The following is a 22,083-nucleotide window of genomic DNA, read 5'->3' as shown; positions in this document are numbered from 1 at the left end:
CTACTGGTATGGCTTACCTAGTGTACTCCGTACAAGACGGTCTAAGATGGCCACCTTAATAGACATCTCATGTATGGGAAGCACCATGCTAGTTTCTTTACACTCTGCTAGGTGCATACAGTTAAACCTAGACAGTGACATAGGACTGCCCTAATTGTAGGTCGATGCTCACCCCTTTCTCTTTCTCTTTCTTTATTTTGCACACACTATTTGTATGTGTGCATGCAGACGAGCAAGCCATGTGACCAAGCTACAAGTCGTAGTGAAACAAGTCTTCTTTGCCACCGGCACTTCCCCAGCCTAACTTGAGGAGTTGCCTGGATATATTTTAACACTGTGTGTTTTTTTAAATAAAGAATGACAGTTTAAGTCTTCACTCTGGACTCTGGTGATTTTTTGAAGACTCATAAATGTTGCCGTGAAGAACGCTGACCGGGAGTGCGACTCTCATCTGCCTGTGTTATCGTATTGGCTCCTGCTATATATATATATATGTGTGTGTCTTTTGATGCATTATACAGCACACTTGCTGAGAATAATTGACTAAAAAGCCAGAGCATTTGCATTTGTTTTTCAGGGTAACATCAATCCAAAAATCCAATGCATGCATGCAAGTCACTAGACTTACCTAGACTGGTTACACCAAAATGCCAGTCGAAGCAATAACACTCATAGTTGTTTTATCACAGATGCCCATATAAATATACAATGCCACAGTAGAAACGGCTAGACTGGCTGCAGCCAAATGCCAGTCCAGCTAGGTAATTACACATAGCAGGACTGCTTTATTAAAGATGCCCAGTTAAAAATAAATTTAAGCCAAACTAAGAAATGACTAGACTGGCTGCATCCAAATGCCTCTCTAGCCACTAATACCACATATAATGCCTGCTTAGCCTGGGCATGGATACATGGATGGCCATTATGATGTATTTATTTATTGAATTCATTAACAAGAAAATGTTTTTAGTACACAAGGTACTTTAACAAATTATTCTCAAAATCACCATATCAACATGCTGTCACAAATAAAATTCCTAATTCAAATCATTAACAAATATAAGAAACAATTCAAATCGTTAACAAACACATATAAGAAAAAAATACATGTAGCTCTTAGATCGACATATCTGGAGATTCAGGAGCCACACGTTTGGTCCCATGCTTATCAGTGTGTTGCACACTCTTGCTCTTCTTACTGAACTTGGGAAAGGTACTCTGCATCCCTCCCCTTCCACAGCCCTGCTTCAACGCCCAGGGCCTGACCCTCCCGATAAATAGGCTTCTAGGCAGGCCCCTTCTGTCACCTCCTCCAGGCTCGAGAAGATAGTAATCAAGAACTTGACCAGAACCACAGTAAGGCTAAGTGCCTCATAGACAAGTACTGGGATGAGGAAGAATAGGGCTAGGAGTAATGAAGATTACCAATGAGTAATCCTGGTATTAAACACAAGCAATAGCGCAACACCATTGATCTGACTGGGCTTCAGCTATCCCCGCCCTGAAATTTTGGGCTATGTTGACTCGACCTGGCTAACCGACAGAGCCGTTGCTGGACAGAACAGGACACAGATGTTAAACGGCACTGAGTTTCACCATTAACAAAGGCCCCGCACTGACTAATGCAAAGCATTGCACTGTTAGCACCTGCATTTAAATGCATAATTTTTTAGGCAATTGAAATTGTGATGTGGGGTTAGTACTTGCATGCCAGGGGATTGATTGGAAGGGTAGAGAGGTGACAAGAGACCGCTCATTCTCAGAGCAGTCCATAAGTGGATGCTTTCTGGCATAAAGGAGAGAGTTAACTGCTTGTAAAATTGAAGCTGCACTAGAATAGTCACATTAGGGTGCGTAAAGAAGTTAGATGGCCCCACACAAATAAGTTTGCCCCTCCCCCACCAACCATGCAGTTAGCACCCCTCCTAACATTTGAAGGGTTAGAGCACCCTGAAATGTAGGTTTTGTTGCGCCCCTAAACACAAGCACACAAACCATTCACCATACACACACACGCACACCCAGCCACCTGTACATTTAAATGCGTACCCTTTCACCATACAGGCGCACCCAGGCACCCATCCATACATTTAAGTGTGCAGTCGTTCACCATACAGGCACAACCAGGCAGCCACCCATACATTTAAGTGTGCACCCTTTCATCATACACTCACACATGCATCCACAGGCTGCCACCCATACATCATGCACTCACTCATTAATGCACACTACATCATATACATATGAATACACACACATTTACACGCACACACACAATTTAACAAAATACTTTTTCTTACCTTTAATTCGTTGGTCCAAGGAACAAGGCCTTCAGCTCCCTGCAGCAGCCAGGAACACTTATTCCCACCATCTGCAGAGGATCTGGAGGCCTCCATGTCGTAGGGTGGAGGAGAGCCCTATTACTTCAAAAAGAAATGGTTTCTTTTTTAATTCACTCTGACTTCATAAAGAAATTCAGACCGGAAATAATTTCTTAATGAAAGCAGAGTGACTTCAAACAGAAACTATTTCTTTTTTAAGTCAAAAGGCTCCGCCCACCCCATGAAATGGAGGCCTCCAGCCTTGAGGCTTCCATGTCATGGGGTGGGGGGAGCCCTCTGTTACAGAAACAATGTCTTTATGAAGGCAGTGTGACTTCAAAAATAAATGATTACTTTTTTTTAAAAAAAAGTCCTTTCAACTGCAGATGCCCCTGCAACGCCAGTTCATGCACTTTTTATTTACATACTGTCTTATTTGTTAGCATTTTATACAGAAGGGAATGTACAGTGGCTCAAGCTTGCTGCTTCAAACTATGAATCTCTTCACCTCTTTTGCGCAAACATTTGCACCAGAGAAAATCTCATGTTGTTAGGATCTCTGCACGTACATCCTTATACCTCATTCACAAAGCCAGACAAAATCTTGAGAAGTCTTCTCCATCTTTGAGCTACTTATTTGCAAATGTGATTCCCAAAGATTTCCTCAGCAGCTTCTTGGATATTTTCCAGGCATCTTGAGATTTGCTCCAGTTTTAGGCTTTGAGAATCTGGTATAATGTGACAGATGCAGATTTACGATGCTTCCTGCCATCCACTAATTTGCTCAAGCTATCGGCTTTGTATATCAGGTACAAGGTAGAAGCTCAAGTCAGATATTCTTACTAGCATCTCCTGATTTGCTCCTGTGCAAATCTTTAGGAATCAGGTTCTCTGTGTGACCCTAATCAAGAGATTTATAGCATTGTAACTAGTGTCTAGATACCTCTGGGTTTTGTCCGCTGAAATAAATGAATACATGAATACATCAATAAATAAATAAGGGAGTTTCTCAGTTACATTTGCTGCAACATGCACTTAAAAATTATAAACAGACTCTGGTGCTGTTAAACTCCTCTCATTTTACTCCCCCTCCCGCGCTCTCCGCTCAGCAAACCTCTACCTCCTCACTGTACCCCATCCCCATGTGCCTCATCACGCTTCCGCTCCTTCCAACTCTTTGGCCCCCTACACTGGAACTCCCTTCCGCTCTCCATCCGCTCCACCCCTACCCACTCATCCTTCCGCCACTCCTTGAAAGCCCATCTTCTTCACACCCCCCTGACTTCCCTCCCTACCACTCTCCCCTTCTAACCCTTGCCCTCCCTCCCACCATCCTCTCCCCTTCCCCACTGACTTAAATTGGCAACTAATACCATTTGGGGGCATTGAGGACACCAGATCACTCCCCCTTCCCCTTCCCCTTTCCCTCTCTCTCCCCGACCTCAAATCAGATAACGTAACTCCCTTCACCTACCCACTCCTCTACCCTCCACCCAATATCTCCCCCCTCCTTGTAAATTGTTCTACATATTGTTATAATGAACTGTTTCATGTTTGTACCTGTTGTTATACTGTAAAGCGCTTTGGCTTAAAGCGCTATATAAATTCAATAAACATAATAAACATAAACTGTATGGGAATTGTCTGAGTGCTTTGACATTCGCAGACCATGATGATCTCAAATGCTTTTGTGTCCTCAATTAACAGGTAAAGTGCTAGTGCACTGCGCAGCAGGCCTCAGCCGATCAGCGACTCTGGTGCTGGCATACCTGATGATACAACACCATCTGCGGCTGGACCAAGCCATTGAAAAAGTAACAGAGCATCGCTGGATCTGGCCAAACCGAGGCTTTCTCAAGCAACTATTGCAGCTGGATGCGGAGCTAGCATTGCAGGGCAAGTAGCCTCCGGCGAATGGAGCTGATGTGACTTGTCCAGGAAAGCAAGTACATGGGAGGACAGACGCAGATGCACATACACTTTGCACCAATTCTTCACACACAACATTTTTGCAAGCACATACAAGAGGAACCTACCCATTCATTGTGTTATAAGGTTATTTAATGTAACATACTATATCATCCTGGAACAGGCAAAGCAATCATATTAAAATCACTTTGTGAAATGTTTAGCAAAATGTACTGTTTATTGTTCGAAATGTTTTGTGGAATAAGCCTTGTAGATGAAATATCTTGACCCCACAAAGGAATGGATTTGTGAGCACAACTTGAAAAGCAGCACACACATGACGATATTCCATAATGCCAATGCAGATCCCACTTCAATAAACACTCCTCTCACCCCTCCACCCACACCCTGCACCCACGACAGTAAAACCAGTGACTCCAACAGTGATGAACAATGAGACGGTCCATTATAGACTAGAATAAACCATTTGGGGCTACACCCCTTTTGTTTCAGCATTGAGCCTTTTTATTGCAGATATATGGAGGCAATCAGCAATAATGTGCTGTCCCTAGGTAGTATTACATGATGAATGATCTTCAGTCCGCATGCGGATCACCTATAATCTGAGCAGCTTCCACATCACTGGGGCTATGCACGCTTTGTAGATCATAAAAATCAGTTTCTTTTGTGTTCATATTGATCATTTCCTTAATCCAGTTATTGAAGGAGAGTGGGCTCAACCCTACCCAACACAGAATGATCCTTCCTCTAACGCAAGTCTGAGAAAGATCTTATTCAAAGCTATCTCTCACAGAAATAGTCCAAGCCTTGTCGTTGATAGTGGTATCGATAAATCAACAATTTCTCTGAGTATCTCCAATACGTCGTTGATAGTGGTGTTGATGAATCAACAATTTCTTTGAGTATCTCCAATACGTCGTTGATAGTGGTGTCGATGAATCAACAATTTCTCTGAGTATCTCCAATACGTCATTGATAGTGGTGTCGATGAATCAACAATTTCTCTGAGTATCTCCAATACGTCGTTGATAGTGGTGTCGATGAATCAACAATTTCTTTGAGTATCTCCAGTACGTCGTTGATAGTGGTGTCGATGAATCAACAATTTCTCTGAGTATCTCCAATACCTGTTTACGGTAATCAGTCAATTCCAGACATAAAGTCATATGAAAGGAATGTGCAGGCTTGTTACTACATTTCAGGCAAGCACCAGATCGTGTGGATCTAAAACATGTAACCTACACAGTGTATAGAACAATCTAATCTATCTGCATACTTATAGTATAAAAGACAGCAATCGGCACTTATTGACATGTTTTGAGTCATTGCACCAATTTGCTACCATTGTTCTTCTGGTACTGCAATCTCTCGGTTTGTGCTCCATGTATTTAACATCAGCTGCACTGGCATTGATTTTGTTTAGTATATATGCCCATTCACATTTTAGAAATTAGACGCGTAGAGCAATCTGCATCAAGAAATGACTATACAGGCTCAGTTGTCATAGGAGGGTGACGGAAATACGGACACCTGTGTCTATGTGTAGCCCCCAATCAATACTTAAGCATGGTAACAATGTTTAGGGTGTGTTAGAAATACTCATCAAAAGCGCCTCTAAAATTGAATATTCCCCTTCTGTTATTAAATGTGCCCAGGATATGATGCCATGTGTCTCCCACGCTTTGTTCATGGATGGGTCACACATTGCATCTAATCATCAAGGCCTCCAGATAATAAACTGTTGTGAAAACAATGCATTGTTATTCATCAATGTACCTAGCATGCGCCAAGTCCAATCCATGCATGCTACTAGAATAAGTCCCCAGGGTGGGCGGGGGCTATTTGCCTAGTAACACCTAGTGACATATATGCATGGAGAGACTATGCCATTCGATGCTCTCTCTCCATGAAATCATGCAGTGGGGCATTTACTTTACTTTAGTGTATTTCCAATGCGCAGCAATGGACCCCGAGGCATGATGGCGCGGACATTACACTAAACAGACGCATAGACAAATGAATAAACAGGTCAGATCCGGAGGGGCGTCAAGAAACGAAGCAGGGCAAAGGTTAGGTAAACACGAATTGTGGTTCGAGCCTTAAGTCCAGCAGAAGGTTTTTCCCGGCAGCAGGAGCCACCGCACCAAAGGCTCCCCTTTTCTGCCTTTTTTCGATCTGCTTCTGGGGATAATCAGCATTTTAGCCTTGTTGGATCTGAGCGTTCTGGGCGGGATCTTAAGCATTATCAGATCTCTCAGGTAATGTGGCGTGGTCCCCAGTAGACACTTAAAGGTGATAGTAAGGAGTCGAAAGCCGATTCTCGAGGCCACTGGGAGCCAATGCAGTGCTCTTCTTGCCACTGAGACATGGTCACGTCTCGCTAGGCCCTTGACAACCCTAACAGCCCCATTTTGGATCACCTGGAGTCGAATTGGTTTAGACTTTACCCTCCTAAACAACCATTACAATGTACCAGTGAAACCAAAAGAATTATAGTACAGATCTAGAATGGCTCACCTGTCTTTAGGTATGTTTTTTGAGAAATTCTGAACAGGGCCTGGGCTGCTTTCCTCCCAAACCTAGAGAGGTTTTATTAGCATGAGGACTCGGGGTGAAAGACAGATTGCACCGCTTGCAACAAATACAGCATCGTGGAAGCACAATAATTGTAATGACTTTGGCCCCTCCCATCAGTGAAATAGACAAGAATACCCTCCTCTCGACTTTCTGATGAAGTTTCTTTAGCACCCAGACATAGTTATGCAATGATAGCATTTCAGCATCTATGCCAATCAAAACACAAATTATTTTACTGTCTCTGGGCATCAGTGTAAGTTACTTCTTTAAGGGTTCTGGGAAACTGCTGGTGTCAATAGCAGAAGTTCAGACTTGCTCCAGTTTACAGTCAGTCCAGCATATTGTTTATAACACGCCATATTATCATCATAAGCCTTATTTTGTTAAAATGCCATAAAACCCTACATCCATAAAAGCAAACTTCACATAATGTAAATGACTATCACATTTGATTTACATAAAAAAATGAAATTACAAAACACATACCCTTAAAATTACCTTCATGACACATTTCATCAAATGAAGCTTAACATTTATAATTCCTCACTGGTCTCCCATGCAGTAATGCAGAACCACCGATATAATGGTTTTGAGGAGCAGAGGATGCCCCGTTGTCTGTCAACTATTTTAAGAAACTGCTAGATGGATTTACCCAAAACTCATCAAGGAAATTAAGTCAACGCTTTCTGCCCAAATTGCTTCTTCCTTGGTCCTAATCTTCCAAGCGGTTTTCATGCTACAGCTGTTAACAAAAATGTACCTTTTCCCCATGGGAAAAGGAATTTAAGTAGGCTGAAAACCGAATTTTTCTGTTTTCTTAATAACTTTTACATTTTCTAACGAATAGTTCCCAAAATGGTCAGTTCAGTGGGACTCTTGACAAATTGTTTGTGTGGAGGATTTCTTCCAAATCCATCCAGCACGTCAAACGTTATTAGCCTGACTCTTCTGTAGAAAGCACCAAGGCTGATATAAAGATTTTAAGGAGCAGGAGGCACCCTCTTCTTTGTCAAATATTTTTAAAACTACTCGATGGATTTACCCGAAACCAGTCAAGAAATGTAAGTTACCCTAGGGGGAGGCAGGGCAGGGACTGGGGTTACATTGGAGTTGTATCTGTAGCACTTGTATTGCTTGTTGAAAAGTAATACAAAGCGGTTTAAACAAAACAAAAAAAATGTAAGTCAAAGCTTTGTGCCTTTTTTTCTTACTTGGTCCAAATCTGCCCAGTGGTTTTCGCCCTACGGGTGCTAAAAAACAGCAATTTTTGTCTATGCGAAAATGAATGGGATCAAAACTGTGAAACTGTGGTGTTTTGCTTTCTTAATAACTTTTTCAATTTATAAAGTATTGTTCCCAAAATTTGCAGTTTGGGGGAAATGGCTTGACAGACCTTTTATTTTGAGAATTTCATCCAAATTCATCCAACAAGTCAAAAGTTAGCAATAGAATTTGGGGGGAAAATTGCTGCTTTTTCATTTCTCAAAAGCCTGTCAGCCTCTGCCATAAAGCATAATTGGAGATATAGATAGAATTTTGGGAGAAGGGGGCACCCCTTTATCTGTCAAATATTCTAACAACTACTGGACAGTATAGCCCAGTCCCATCACAAAATTGACAATGCTTTGTGCCTGTCAGGAATCCACATACATTAGCTCCCAGGGCATCCCACACATGAGCTACTAAGTTATCGCCCATATTCACGTCTAGGGGCTCCCGTGGTCGGGAAAGAATCCACACTCATGCTATGAGTCATCTAAAACTTACTAATATGCATTCCTGTGTACAGAAAAGGCATTCAAATTACAGACAGCGAGCGTCGTTCTGTGTGCCTTGGGGGTTGACCTGGAAACAATGGAAACCCTACCATACCCTACGTCACACGCTTCGATTGAGAAACCACAGCTCTCCCAATCACATGACACGGAAGTCTTAAGGACCGCCTCCGCTTCTGTCCGGTGCTTCTGATTGCAGAAGTATCCTGTGTTTTTGTCTATCCTGTTTCCCGTTTTTGACCAGTGCTTTGCCTTTTGACCTAGTCTCTGCTGGCTCCCTTGTCTACTGATCCACAGTACTCGACCCTGCTATTCTACTCGGACTGCCTTGCCTCACGTTCTGTCTACCGTCACCCGTGCAAAGCTGACTTCGGATTCGCCGTACGGATTGCTGGTTCACTCCCTTGTATTTGAATTTGTTCACCTGTTGTCAGACCCTATTTTGTCTGCTGGATTCCAACGTTGCTTCACGGTCAACTCCCTTGGGAACATCTAGCCATTCCAACGGCACTGTGCATGGACTAGAGACTATTCCATATGGTGCTTTTCCTGGAAACACTCAGGTGTCCTCGTATCGTCGGGGTAGGTTTTCACAGTGCATGGATAGAGACGTTTCCTGCCGCTGCACTTGCATATTACTACAAGCCTTCTTGTGTCATCGGTTTTGCTTCAACTCCTGTCCTGTATACTTGGACTCTTGAACTATTGGACTACAGTTTACTTCATCCCCTTGGTCACAACACTCATGGTAAGAGGTTAATTGAATTCCCCTTGTATATCATTTCGTCAGTTCCCTTGCTCTTCAGGCACTCTCTTTCCTCTTACTCATTTGGCATTATTGTTACTGGCACATGCTCCCATTGAGCTTTCAAAAGGGATCCGACTGGTTGTAATCCTCATCTACTCTCAACCCATTCTGGGGATTCCTTTCACTTAAGGTCAGCCCAATACCAATCTTGTTCTATATTAGTTCTCTTGTTGGGTTTGAAAAGTAACCTATACTTTTACCTTGGAGATGGTGGTGTCCAGTGGTGTGTCCTCCAATCTTCCAATTAATAGACCTTTCTGCTTATTATTTTTACACGACAGAGGGGTACATTGATCGGAAGAACTCGTCGTCTACCATACGAGTTCTGCTGCCTCACTCAGCTCACCTGTTTCTAAATTATTTCCACGATCAGAGACATCCCAGGTGGTGAGTCCTGACAAAATCAGAAGCCTAAATAAAGATGGACACCAACGACACCCTGGCTACCATAGTCCAAATGTTTGCAGAGCTTCATCCCGACATGGCGGCTGCACACAAATCCACACAGCATTGTGTTGACGACTAACAGGCCACGACCCTGCCCTCAAGATTGAAGGCTTCTGTTCCTGTAATGGCCTCCGGCTCTGGTTTTTCATTACCGAGACAGGATGCAGTCCCTGTGATCATGTCTGCCCACTTTACGCTGGCCCCCCATGAAAGGTTCAACAGAGAACCAAAGCACTTCAGGACCTTCATAAATCTATGCAGGCTCCATTTCCTGTGCCGCCCAACTTCCTTCCCCAACTCCACAACTAAGCCTGCATTTGTGTTGTGTTACTTGAGTTGTACAGCTGCTGCGTGGGCCAATCGTCTGCTAGAAGAGGGCAGTTAAATGCTCTATGATTGTGATAATCTGATCACTGCCATGGGTCGTGTCTTTGACACGTGATATAAAACGCATGCCACTGATTTAGAACTCTAAGGATCGCAACAGGGGAAAACGTCCCTATTGACTTACCTGATGAAGTTCAACCAATTAGTGGTGGAAACAGGATGGCTGGAGGATAAGAAAGCTGCCGTTTCTTACAAGGGCCTTTCTGACTCATTGAAGGACACTCTGGCCACCGTACCTGTGGTTCCTACGGCCTTCCCCGAGCTACTAGAGCTTGTTCTGCAAATTGACGCTAGAAAGGCCGAAAGAAAAGGCGAGAAGAGAACCCTTCCTCAGGTCCCCACATGCTCAGTCACAGTATCCGCCAGGAACGGCGAGCCCATGCAAATTGGTGCTGTGCGTGGCCCATTGTCTCCTACAGAAAGAGAATATCGGAGCAAAAACAACCTCTGTTTCTATTGCGGTTCTTCTGAACACTTTCTACGGTCATGTCCGAAGAGACCAGCTAAGAAACAGGGAAACGCCAGAGCCACCAACCTCAGGACTCCAACGTGTTAACACCTTACACGTTAACCCCTTACACGTTAACCCCTTACACCATCACAGTTGAGTTTACCTACCCCTCGGCAAACCCGGGGATACGTTGGCAGTCATCAATTCAGGAGCCACAGGCAATTATATCAATGTACATTTTGCTCAGGAGATGGGAATTGCTATTGTCACAAAGCCATGCCCCGAAATCGTAAAGGCAGTGGATGGGACTTCCTTGCTCTCTGGCTTAGTGACTGAACGAACAATCGACATGGAGATGACAACCAGATGCGGTCACTCTGCGTCTGTCTCGTTTGGACTGACTGCAGCACCACAATTCAAACTCATCTTGGGTCTCCCTTGGCTTGTAAAAGCAAAAGGAAATATCGAGGCTCAGTGCCCCAAAAGGTAATACACCAAACACGGGCTTATAAAGATTCACAGATCTTTATTCTAAAACTGTAAAGTTTACAAAGAAACAAAGTATCCGATAGCTATCTGGCCCTCAGTACATCACAGCAAATACCAGCCCTTTCGGTGTGAGAAGTGAGAGGTACTGGACGTCTAAACAGTTGTACATTTTATACATTTCCAATCATAATGTCCAGCCCCTCTACAGGTTAATAATCCATGGTCTAGAGTTCGTGCCGAGTTCACTTCTGGCTTGTCCGACAATTTGCTCATGGATCATCCTCAGTTTACACATAAACAAGTTACAATGGCAACAGTGTATTCTCGGATTTAACAATAAGCCTTAGCACATGTCCTTTACAATGCAGTTCAGCTAGTATCCACATTCAGTATTTGTATAACATTGTAGTCGATGTATGTCCGCAGATCAGACTTGTTGGCGCAAACAATCCTCTGTCTACAAGTCAGGCATGGGTTAAGGTCTCTTTACTCAACCCAAACATTCGGCCAACGGACAGTTTATACATTAACTTTTGGACAAGGTTCAGGGCGGCTCAGTTACAAGCGGGAAACACTGTCCACCATTTTAGAACACAGAATTACTTTAGAAAAGAAATCAAAATGGCAGATGGACCTAAAATGCCGGCGAAGTCGATCTAAGATCGGAACTTTGCAACACGGTTTTCTTTGAGAGCGACTGGGCTTAGGCCAATATATACAATAAAGGAGGCCATCACAGTTGAGTTTATGTACCCCTCTGCAAACCCGGGGATACGTTGGCAGTCATCAATTCAGGAGCCACAGGCAATTATATCAATGTACATTTTGCTCAGGAGATGGGAATTTCTATCGTCCCAAAGCCATGCCCTGAAATCGTTAAGGCAGTGGATGGGACTTCCTTGCTCTCTGGCCTAGTGACTGAACGAACAATCGACATGGAGATGACAACCAGATGCGGTCACTCTGAGTCTATCTCGTTTGACCTGATTGCAGCACCACAATTCAAACTCATCTTGGGTCTCCCTTGGCTTACCCAACATAACCCGGTTATTGACTGGCAGTCCCATGAGATCGAGTTCCTCTCTGGCTATTGTGACTCGCAGTGTTTGGGTTCAGACACTAGACAGCTAGGTCCTTGTCGTCTGCTCTTAGATTCTGCTTCAGTCGTTGGGACTGTTGCAACAACTCCGTTGCCCAAAGAGTAAGAAGGGTTCATTGATGTCTTCGACAAGTGCAATGCTGAACAATTACCTCCTCATAGACCTTATAACTGCCCTATTGATTTGGTTCCTAGAGCCAAGATACCTTCTGGACGTGTGTATCCCCTCACCCAGAAGAAAGACGTAATTCTCAAAGAATACATACACAATGCTTTGAGCACAGGATTCATACGTCCGTCACGGTCCCCCGCAGCCTCCCTGTTGTTCTTTGTACCAGAGAATGAAGGGGACCTGTGGTCCTGCATATATTACAGGGCCCTTAACTCCGTCACTATCCGAAACCAGTACCCCCTTGCCATTGATTTTGGTCCTCTTGGATCAACTAGTTACCTCTGTTCTATTCACTAAGTTGGATCTGCGCGGGGCATACAACCTCGTCAGGATCCGTAAGGGAGATGAATGGAAGACCGAGTTTAAGACCTGGTAGGGCCTGTTTGAATATTGCATCATGCCCTTTGGGCTCTGTAATGCCCCGGCCACGTTCCAGTTCTTTATGAACGACGTGTTCCGGGACATGCTCGATCAATATGTCCTAATCTATCTAGACGACATATTGGTGTATTCGCCTTCTTACGAATCCCATGTTAGACACGTCTCTTCAGTCTTGCAGCTCCTTCGGGAGAAACATTTGTACGCCAAGGCCGAAAAATGCATTTTTTATGACACAGAGGTGGAGTTTCTTGGCTACGACCTAACCAGCAAAGGAGTAAAGATAAATCAGGCCAAATTGAAGGCGGTTCTCGAATAGCCCTTTCCTGCAAATCTGAAGGCATTACAGTCATTGCTTGGCTTTGCCAATTTTTACAGACAATTCATTTGTTCTCTCTCTGCTGTGGTTGCCCCAATGATCGCCCTCACCAGAAACAAAAGGAACTTCATATGGACTGCTGAAGCTCAGCAGGCTTTCTAGGCACTCAAAGTTGCTTTTACAACTGCATCTGTATTGTAGCATCCTGACCCTGCCTTCCCTTATTTCATCGAGGCAGATGCTTCCGGTGTAGCTGTAGGTGCTGTCTTGTACCAACAAAATGCTGACACTGGCGTGCTCCATCCCGTTGCCTTTCATTCGCGAATGTTAACGCAATATGAACAGAATTATACCATCACAGAGCGCAAAATGCTAGCAGTACGCAATTCCTTCCTGGTATGGAGTCAACACCTCTTAGGGACAGCTCATCCTGTAGTGGTGTACACCGATCATCGTGACCTACTGGCCTTACAGTCCGTCAAGTGTTCTACTGCCCGACACTCGATGGCATGAGTTATTTTCCATGTTCAACTTTATCATCTCGTATCGCCCTGGGCTTTTACACTCGAAGGTGGATGCTCTCTCCCGTATGCATGGCGCCTCAGCAGAATGTGCAATGGATGGATCTCTTCTTCTCCCCAACCAGGTGGTTTGTGGTTGCACGCTCCAGCCTTCCCTTCGGTCCTCAATTCAGGACTGGGTTACGGGGAATCCTTCTGAAATCACTGAGTACAACATGGACGTGGTCCATTCATTGCCTTATGTACAAGGTCGGGTGTAGGTCCCTGATGCTGCCACATGCTGTACAGCCTTGCAGTGGTGCCATGATTCGATGCTGGTGGCACACCCTGGCAGGAGGAGGACTATCGACCTACTTTGCCGGTGGTGTTGGTGGCCATCTATGCACAAAGACGTTGCTGAATACATATTGTCCTGCGCCGTTTGTTCCCAAAGCAAAAGCACTGCAGACAAACCCATGGGTCTTCTGCAACCCCTACCCGTTCCTGTGCATCCCTGGACCATGTTATCAATGGATTTTATAGTGGAACTACCGTCTGTGCAGGGATATGACACGAAATGGGTAGACGTTGACTACTTTAGAAAAATGGCTCTTTTCATCCCGTCGTGTTAGGCATTTGGCATGATCTTGTTCTTCGTCTGAGTCTTCCTCTGCCACCCTCTTCCCCGTTAGTGGTTTTTGTGTTAATGCATGTATTACTGTTGGTAATTGGAATATCTGAACAAAGAGAGTTCCAATGGTTGGATATAATTTGCTCACTCGTTATTTTACCAGTGCGGTCACTTCCACTACCTATCAACTGGAGACCACACGTCCTCCTTTAAACAAATATGAGGACACTATTTTTACAAAAGTATAAACATATTTTATTAATTTAATACATATTTTTAAATACAATTCCACTTTTACTTCATCACAATCTAAAGTGCAGTAATGCGCGATGGTTCACAACCTAAATTGCAACAAGAGTGGTTCTCACCACAGAGCCAACAATACATGTAATAACATTTTCATAAAACAATGCCATATGTCTCCTGAATCACCATTACTCATTTCAGTCCATTTTTAGTCTAATTACATACATACTTACACTATACACACGCCCAACATGTTTCATTCCAAACACTTTAATAAAAACAATTTCATGGAAATTGTTCAAGGGAGGCCCTATGTGAACACCACACTATCCTATATTTGAAAAGACAATTGCACATCCTATGTGGATATTCTTATTCAGAATTCTTAAAAAACGACTTTTAACACCAATATCCTGGTTCTTCGTAAAGATTCCCAGTATAGGTTCTTCAATGGAAATGACCCACTGGGTGTTACAACTGTGTGACTAGGCGGCTCCACCAAAACAAATAGTTGTTGGGGTTCTTTTGTTTCTTCTTCACACGCCAATGCCTTTACTACTAGGCATTCTGTCTCCAGAATACATGCATCCTTGTGCCTGCAATGTGTAATTTCTCTGCTCCTAGTCGCATTCTGCTTGGTCGCCAGATACCAGGCTTCTATTCTGCTGCAGAGTGCGTCCTTTGCAGTCTCCAGGGTATAATCACCATTTGCCACATGCAGCTCGAGTATGAATCTCTCTGCATGTATTTCCGGGTCCAGCTTCACCTGAGTTGGGGGGGGAATTAGAATCTTACATGTTTGGTTATTGTTGTTTGATTCCCTTTCCAGTATCTTTTTATTTCTTCCCAAAAAAACTTCCTATAGATGGCGGCTCCCTGTGTTGTTGTATCCCTAGTAGTCTGGTCTCCCTCTGAGTCTACATCCAAACTCCCTGCTGAGGAGGCTGCAGTTGATTCCTTCGAAAATGATCTCCTATTATCATCATAGTTGGTCTGAAAAGTATACACCCTATCATCTCTGTAATCTCAATCATCCCTAAAATATTTAAGAAATGTCCTTAATTTCACCTCATCCTGATAGATTTTCAAAATATCATTCATTGTTTTATAGTTTTGTTTAGCTGTCTCTAGGTTATCAATTTCTGCTATTTCTTTTTTGAGTTCCTCAATTAGTTTTAAGATTCTATCATGTTCCCTCGTACCATGTTCCACTAGGAGTTGCATCATAACTTTGGCGCCCGCATTGCGATTCTCTTTCCACTTATCAGCTAAGTCTTTATCATCACTAACATCAAAATTGGGGAAGATTAAAAGCCTCAGTCCCCTTGGGATTTTGTCGTTCTCCAAATAATTTGTCATTGAGGCATTTTCCCGATGCTTATTAATTTCTCTTTTAGTCTTATAAACTCCTGGCATCATTTTTCTGTCCATTGAGTATTAGCTCTAAAAGCATTACTTCTACTTCCTCTTGGTGCAAAGAGTGCCACTCTGTCCTCATCTCTATTAAGCAAGTACACTTCCAGAACAATTAACTTTTCCTCTCTGTTTTTTGTTTTGTGTGTGTTGTTTACCATTATAATACGATTTATGATTATGAAATTTGTATTCTTGTTAATCTTCATTTTGTAATCTTAATTAACTGCCCTAAATAGTGAGATAGTCCTGATGAAGATCGATGGGTCGAAACACGTGTTGACTATATTTTCAAAGGGCAGAAGAGCAGAATTTGTATAGAATGACTGGTTAAACCACAAAATGCGTGAATAAATATTTACCTTTTCTTACAGGTTGCCCAGGTGGGAGATCGCGACACAGTATTGCATCTTGACTCAAAAGAAAGCATTCTGACAATGTTTTAAAGTGCTGCTTACATTTCTGAATTTATGCTTGTGGGGTTAAACAGTGTTTCATAACCTTAGTAAATTTTTTGCACCATTACCAGTTGGTGAGTTATTACTGAAACTAAGAATAACTGTGGTACCAAATAGCACTGTACATAATACGTTGATTATTGGAGTAGGGAATCTTGAGTACAAAATGAACCTTAGTAATGTGCATATAACCACCAAACACGTATGTCCTTTAATAAAAGAACTGTGTTAGCACATAACATACTGTGTAGACGTTCCTTTGTGTGGGGGCTTGGGGATTCACTGTACCTAAGAACCAGCCTGCATCACCTCCCTCTGAGTCTCGGCCACGGTTGCACGTCCACTACTACCGGTTGAAAGCCTTGGCTAGGGTGCCTCTGTGCCTCTACCCCAACCATAGTGGGTAGTATCACAGATAAACTCCCTCCAGTCTTTACACATACACACACTCATTGAAATGGTTACATTGATATTGCATTCAATTCAATTAAGCATGCATACAAACACCTTTATCAATATAAACGTACCTTTACACACTGCTACTTGGGTCGTCTCTTGGTTCAATTGGCTTGCAGGCAGTGCTCCAGAAGGAAATGTGTGGCACACAAGTCAGCTCACAGATCAGTTGCCTAACAGCCTCTGTGCTCTCCAGTGCACTGCTCTCTCTAGTGCATATATTTGAATTTTTGTTTTGCTCTTTGTCCTTGATCAAGCGAAGTGCCATCCCAGTGGGAGGAAATGACAAGGAGGAGAGGCCCAAGAGGGGGCCTGTTGCTCCTTTAATTAATCACTGGTGTTTATCACTGATAATCTTTGAGAAGGAGGTGGCTGTGAGGTTGGATGAGGTAATGAGAGGGATGAGTGCTGAGGAGGATATCCAATGACTGAGGAGGAAAAATTATGAATGAGTAGAGAGGGTGCATAAGGGGGAATGAGGGTGAAGAATAATGAGTAATGAGGAGAAGTGAGGTGGGTGGAAGGTGACTGAGTTGGAGGATTAAAAAGTAAGGAGGATGGAGGTTTGAAGATTGATGAGGAAGGAGTGAGACCTGAGAATTGAGGAGAAAGAGTGATGACTGAGGAGGGCGGATGGAAACTAAAGTGGAATAGCGAGGACTAAGATATGATGAGGTGGGGAATTATGAGGAGTGAGGAGAATGAGGAGTAAGAAGCGGAACATGAGTAGTGAGGCTGAATGACAAGGAGAAGCGAGGTGGTGGCGTGAGGTATGAAGTGTGAGAAAGCTAAATGAGAAGAAGTGAGTTATGAGGTATAAGGATTAAGGAAGTTGCAAATGACCAGGAAATGAGGAGCAATAATGTGGAGTTCGGAAGTGAAGAGGGGACCTCTCTGGCATGAAAAATGAACATAATTAGTGAGGTGTGAGGAGGACAAGTGGTAAATAAGGAGGGGAATGGGAGGATGTGTGAGGTATGAGGTCATTGAGATGTGAGGAGGAGTGCTGATAAGTGAGGAGAATGAGGAGGACGGATGAGGAATAAGGATGGTGTTGTGAGAAGTGCAAAGGATTAATTATTATGTCCTACAACAGGGGCCGGCGACCTTTGGTTCTCCAGATGTTTTGGACTGCAACTCCCGCCATCTCTACACAGCACAGACAATGGCGAGGGATGATGGGAGTTGTAGTCCAAACATACAATGTGTGAACTGTGTGGAGGGGGTGAGGAGAGGGAGTGGGGTGTGAGAGAAAACAATGAGGATAGAGTACAAACGTGTGAGTGGGTTGATGGAAAAGGACAAATAATACGCTGATCAGACAATCACCACTGCCAACTGAGTAGAGAACCAATGCCTGTCTTGGAACATTTGCCTGGCAGACACAGGATCTGAGGTATATGTGAGGTTATAAGTATCACTCATCAAAACACCTAAATAAATAGAATCTGTCTGACAAGCTACCAACAGCCCATGCAGTGATCTAAATGCTTAGGTTACCTGCTCCCAGCATCGTAGGTAGAGTAGCATAAGAGCAGTTCAAATCCACCGAAATTTAGAATGTTTGACTTTGGATAGCCCGACGAAGTGGGTCCATGTGTTTTGCTCGAACTTCAAAAGTTCGATTTTTTCTTACTGCATTATTTAAAGCATAAAGGGTATGGGGTGAGGATGAGGGGAGTTGCTGGGGGTCTGACTGTCCCAATAGAATATTGTATATTGAGAATGATCTCTGGGTAAACTATGGTGGCAGCGAGCTTCAAAGAGAGAGGCAGACAGGCCTACTGCAAAAAAAGAGGCTACAGAAGATCGAGGGCCTGATTTAGAAAAGTGTTTTTCAATAAGAAAATCCCATTGAAAAACGCTTTGAAAATCAGGCCCCGAGTCTCATGTCAAGCTGTGACTGATTCTGTTCCAACCCATGTATGGCCCACTCTTGTCAAAACACTACCACCAGCCACAGAGTGACCGCCGTTGCAAGGACTGATTATTCTCCTGCCTGCTGCATGTCTATGGGTGTTTTATAGGCGCAGCGCAGGTCTGACAAATCACCAATTCTACTGCAAACTTTCGTGTGTTATTGTGGCACTGGGCCTTCACTGGCCTACGCCTGGCATGTTTGAGTCTTCCACATGCTTCTTCGGGCTTTCACGGCTTTCAGCCCCTGGCATGTGACTGACTCAACCCCAATCCTGCCAGCTTTTCATGCCGGTCATATCATATGACTTTGTTCAAGCGGTACAGGCCTTTTTTAAAATCTTCATAAGACTGGCACACTGACGCTCTGCCGACTACATTCTCAACCTCGTGCTTTCTCCAGCTGTGCCGTCTTCTACCAGCCTGTGTGTGCCCTGTTGTCCGCTGCTCTGTTCCCACCAGCTGCAGAAAGTTGGCAGAGTCTGGGGACAGGGGCGACAGCGCGACACCCGGAGCTTAACGTCGTCGTCATCATGGGACACGCAGGACAGCTCCCAGCTGCCGGGTAACCGTCACCTGTCAGTGCTGGTTGGTGGGGGTGGTACCCGGCTCCAGGTCTAAGGGACGGCGCCCAGCGGCAGGCTTGCCAGCGCTTGGCGGCGGAAGCTAGCGTCCCGCAGCCTGAAGATGAGGCCCGCGTCGAGGAGCGGGAGGCCGCAGGCTCCCTCCATCCCCGAGATGGAACAGCTAATGGGGCGGTGCACCGCGCCGCTGCGGCGTGCAGACGAAGTGTGGCCTGGACTCTACCTGGGGGACGCGTGAGTGCAGCTAGTTTGGGTTTTCACGAAGAACGTACAAGAAGTGTGAGCATGCAACTATTATATAACTCTTAATGCCAGCGGGTGGTTTTCTATGAGCTTATAATGTGGGTACCTGACGTGTCTAGCATTTTACCCCCTTCTTAACAACAACAACATATGCCACTGGATTACGTTCCCGCACAAGGGATGTCACTTTCTCCTCCTACAGAGAGACACCTCACAGATAAACAAAGGATTGCACTGTAGGAATAGGGAGGTGATGTGTTTCTCGTGAGAGAGTGTTGGGTAAGAATTAGAAAGATGTGTCATTCATTCAGTGAGATGGAGTGAGGATTAAAAGGGATGCGTGTTGTGTTACAGAGGCAGGATGAAGTAAGGTTACGTATTAACTGTTATGCTGATGTCATTTTTATGGCAAAGATTGTAAGAATTAAAATGGATGCGTGTTGTGTGATAGGCGCAGGATGAAGTAAGGTTAAGTATGAACTGGTATGCTGGTGTAATGTTTATGGAAGATGAAGAACTACTCCATATGCTTGGTAATCAGGAGGTGTAATGTGTGTTATTGAGGATGATAGACCAATGAGCAAGAATTATTGTGACTCCTTATACGATGGTGTGATGCGCTATTGAGGTGAATGGGGGACGGCTGTGTGGTTATGGGGGCGCTGAAGCACCATTAAGGAAGGCATTGCTATATCTGCTACTATGGGTTTTGATTTGTTATTGCATGAGGATGGAGTAAGAATGTCCATGGTTGGTGGCAGGGAGGTATGGTCTGGTTCTGAGAAAGGACTCGAAAGGATGACTATAGCTGGAATAAAGGCGGTGTAATCACTAAGGCTGGGTTAGGGTGCTGTAATGTGTTACTGTGGGAGCATGTAGTAAGCATTGTTATGGCTGATGTTGGGGTGCTGCGATGTGTTACTGTGGGAGCATGTGGTAAGCATTGCTATATCTGCTGCAATGGTTTTGGTTTGTTATTGCATGAGGATGGAGTAAGAATGTCCATGGTTGGTGGCAGGGAGGTATGGTCTGGTTCTGAGGAAAGAATCGAAAGGATGACTATAGTTGGAATAAAGGCGGTGTGATTGCTAAGGCCGGGGTAGGGCGCTGCAATGTGTCACTGTGTGAGCATGTAGTAATCATTATTATAGCTGATGTTGGGGTGCTGCGATGTGTTACTTGGAGTGCTTGGAAACGTGATTAGTCTATCAGGTAAGCATGGAATAGGGCGGGTGAAGCCGTGCCACCTTTCCTCGGCCTCGTCCCATTCCTAACGGATCGGGTCCCACTCGGTAGACAGACGCTACGAGTACACCTTAAAGGAAATCCCATTTTATAAATCCACCGCCTCTTTTCCCATAACTGTTTTTTTTAATCTCTCTGGAGCAAGTGCGCTGCGCATAGGAAAGGCAAGCCATGTATGTCTTTGGCCGCTTCTTGGTCACCCCAAGGGTGCTAAGACTGATTCCAGAGATAAACATATGACACCGCATGCATTGGAGTTAGTTTATGTGCCTTTTCACTGAATGCCAAATATAGCCATTACTTTTAGCACACGCATTAGAACACTAATCGATCCTATTGTTACTTTGCTCTAAGGCAGGCGTGTAATGTGTCTTCTTTTTCCAGGATGTTAACCGATGATATCACTTCTATGCAAATGTCTCTCTTTCTTCTGTAACCTTTAAGCTACTGTAACCAACTTCTCAGGTGTCAGCGCCTAGCTGCCTCTGGGCTTTATGCGCTCTACAAATAAATAAATAAATACATAGGTAGAAGAAGGATAGAAAATCTCTCTGATTGGACGTCTGAGCTGTAGGGACGCTTTGTCCGTGCCATGCTAGGACCTTGGTCCAGGAGAGAGCAGAGCTTCCTTGACTGGGCAACCCACAGGGAAGCAAAGCTGTGGGCTCCTGTTCCCTTTGCTTCACTCGACTATGGGCTGCCTGGTCTTAGAAGCTCCACGCCTGCAACTCTCCCTGCCCAGGTAGCCTTTGCTGACATGCTATGAAACGCACCATGCCTGGAGAGCTGGAAGTACTCGGGGACCTCAGGAATGCTTCATTTTGTTTCCCATGTTCTCTCAGGCCCCGCCTGCCTCCTCGGGGAGGCAGGTGGGAGTGCACTATTGCCTCGTCACTACAAGTCCCTTCTGCTTCTGTAATACCAGTGCACAGAAAGGAAGTCGAGAATAGCTCCGACTTGGGCTGTGCAGACTTCCTTCCTGGAAGAGGTCGAAGTGAGGAGGAACACTGGGGAACTGAGTTCCACTACTGTTGCTTTTTTCTATCACTAGTGCCAATACCTTTTGTAACAATGTTCTTTTACAGTTAAAGCATGCCCCGTGATTTTGCCTGAAGGATACTCAATTCACTAAGGACCCTGCTGAGTTGGTCATCAAAAACTTAACATGTAAGACCATGTTAAGTGCTGTTTTCAAGCTCCTTTGTTAGTATGTAGAGGGATGTAGGGAGAGCTTGCTC

At 44.2% G+C, this 22,083-nt stretch overlaps 2 protein-coding genes across 2 annotated transcripts in view; both read left to right on the top strand.

Moving 5' to 3' along the window:
- LOC138472687 (dual specificity protein phosphatase 13A-like) overlaps positions 1-16,615 on the top strand; it is a 217,670-nt gene extending 201,055 nt beyond the window's left edge. Inside the window, exon 3 of the mRNA XM_069610978.1 lies at positions 4,029-16,615. Coding sequence (XP_069467079.1) covers positions 4,029-4,225 — 197 coding nt within the window. The 3' untranslated portion in view covers positions 4,226-16,615. The remainder of the gene's footprint in view (positions 1-4,028) is intronic.
- Positions 16,616-19,271: 2,656 nt separating this feature from the next.
- Positions 19,272-22,083, top strand: part of LOC138472685 (dual specificity protein phosphatase 26-like) — a 109,593-nt gene continuing 106,781 nt past the window's right edge. The window contains exon 1 of the mRNA XM_069610973.1: positions 19,272-19,591. Within this exon, the coding sequence (XP_069467074.1) occupies positions 19,461-19,591 (131 nt within the window). The 5' untranslated portion in view covers positions 19,272-19,460. The remainder of the gene's footprint in view (positions 19,592-22,083) is intronic.

This window comes from Ambystoma mexicanum, chromosome 8 (assembly GCF_040938575.1).
Source record: "Ambystoma mexicanum isolate Mex_15411 chromosome 8, UKY_AmexF1_1, whole genome shotgun sequence".
Classification (NCBI taxonomy): Eukaryota; Metazoa; Chordata; class Amphibia; order Caudata; family Ambystomatidae; genus Ambystoma; species Ambystoma mexicanum.
Note: the sequence above shows the minus strand (reverse complement) of the source record. Positions and strands in the feature narration are given on the sequence as shown.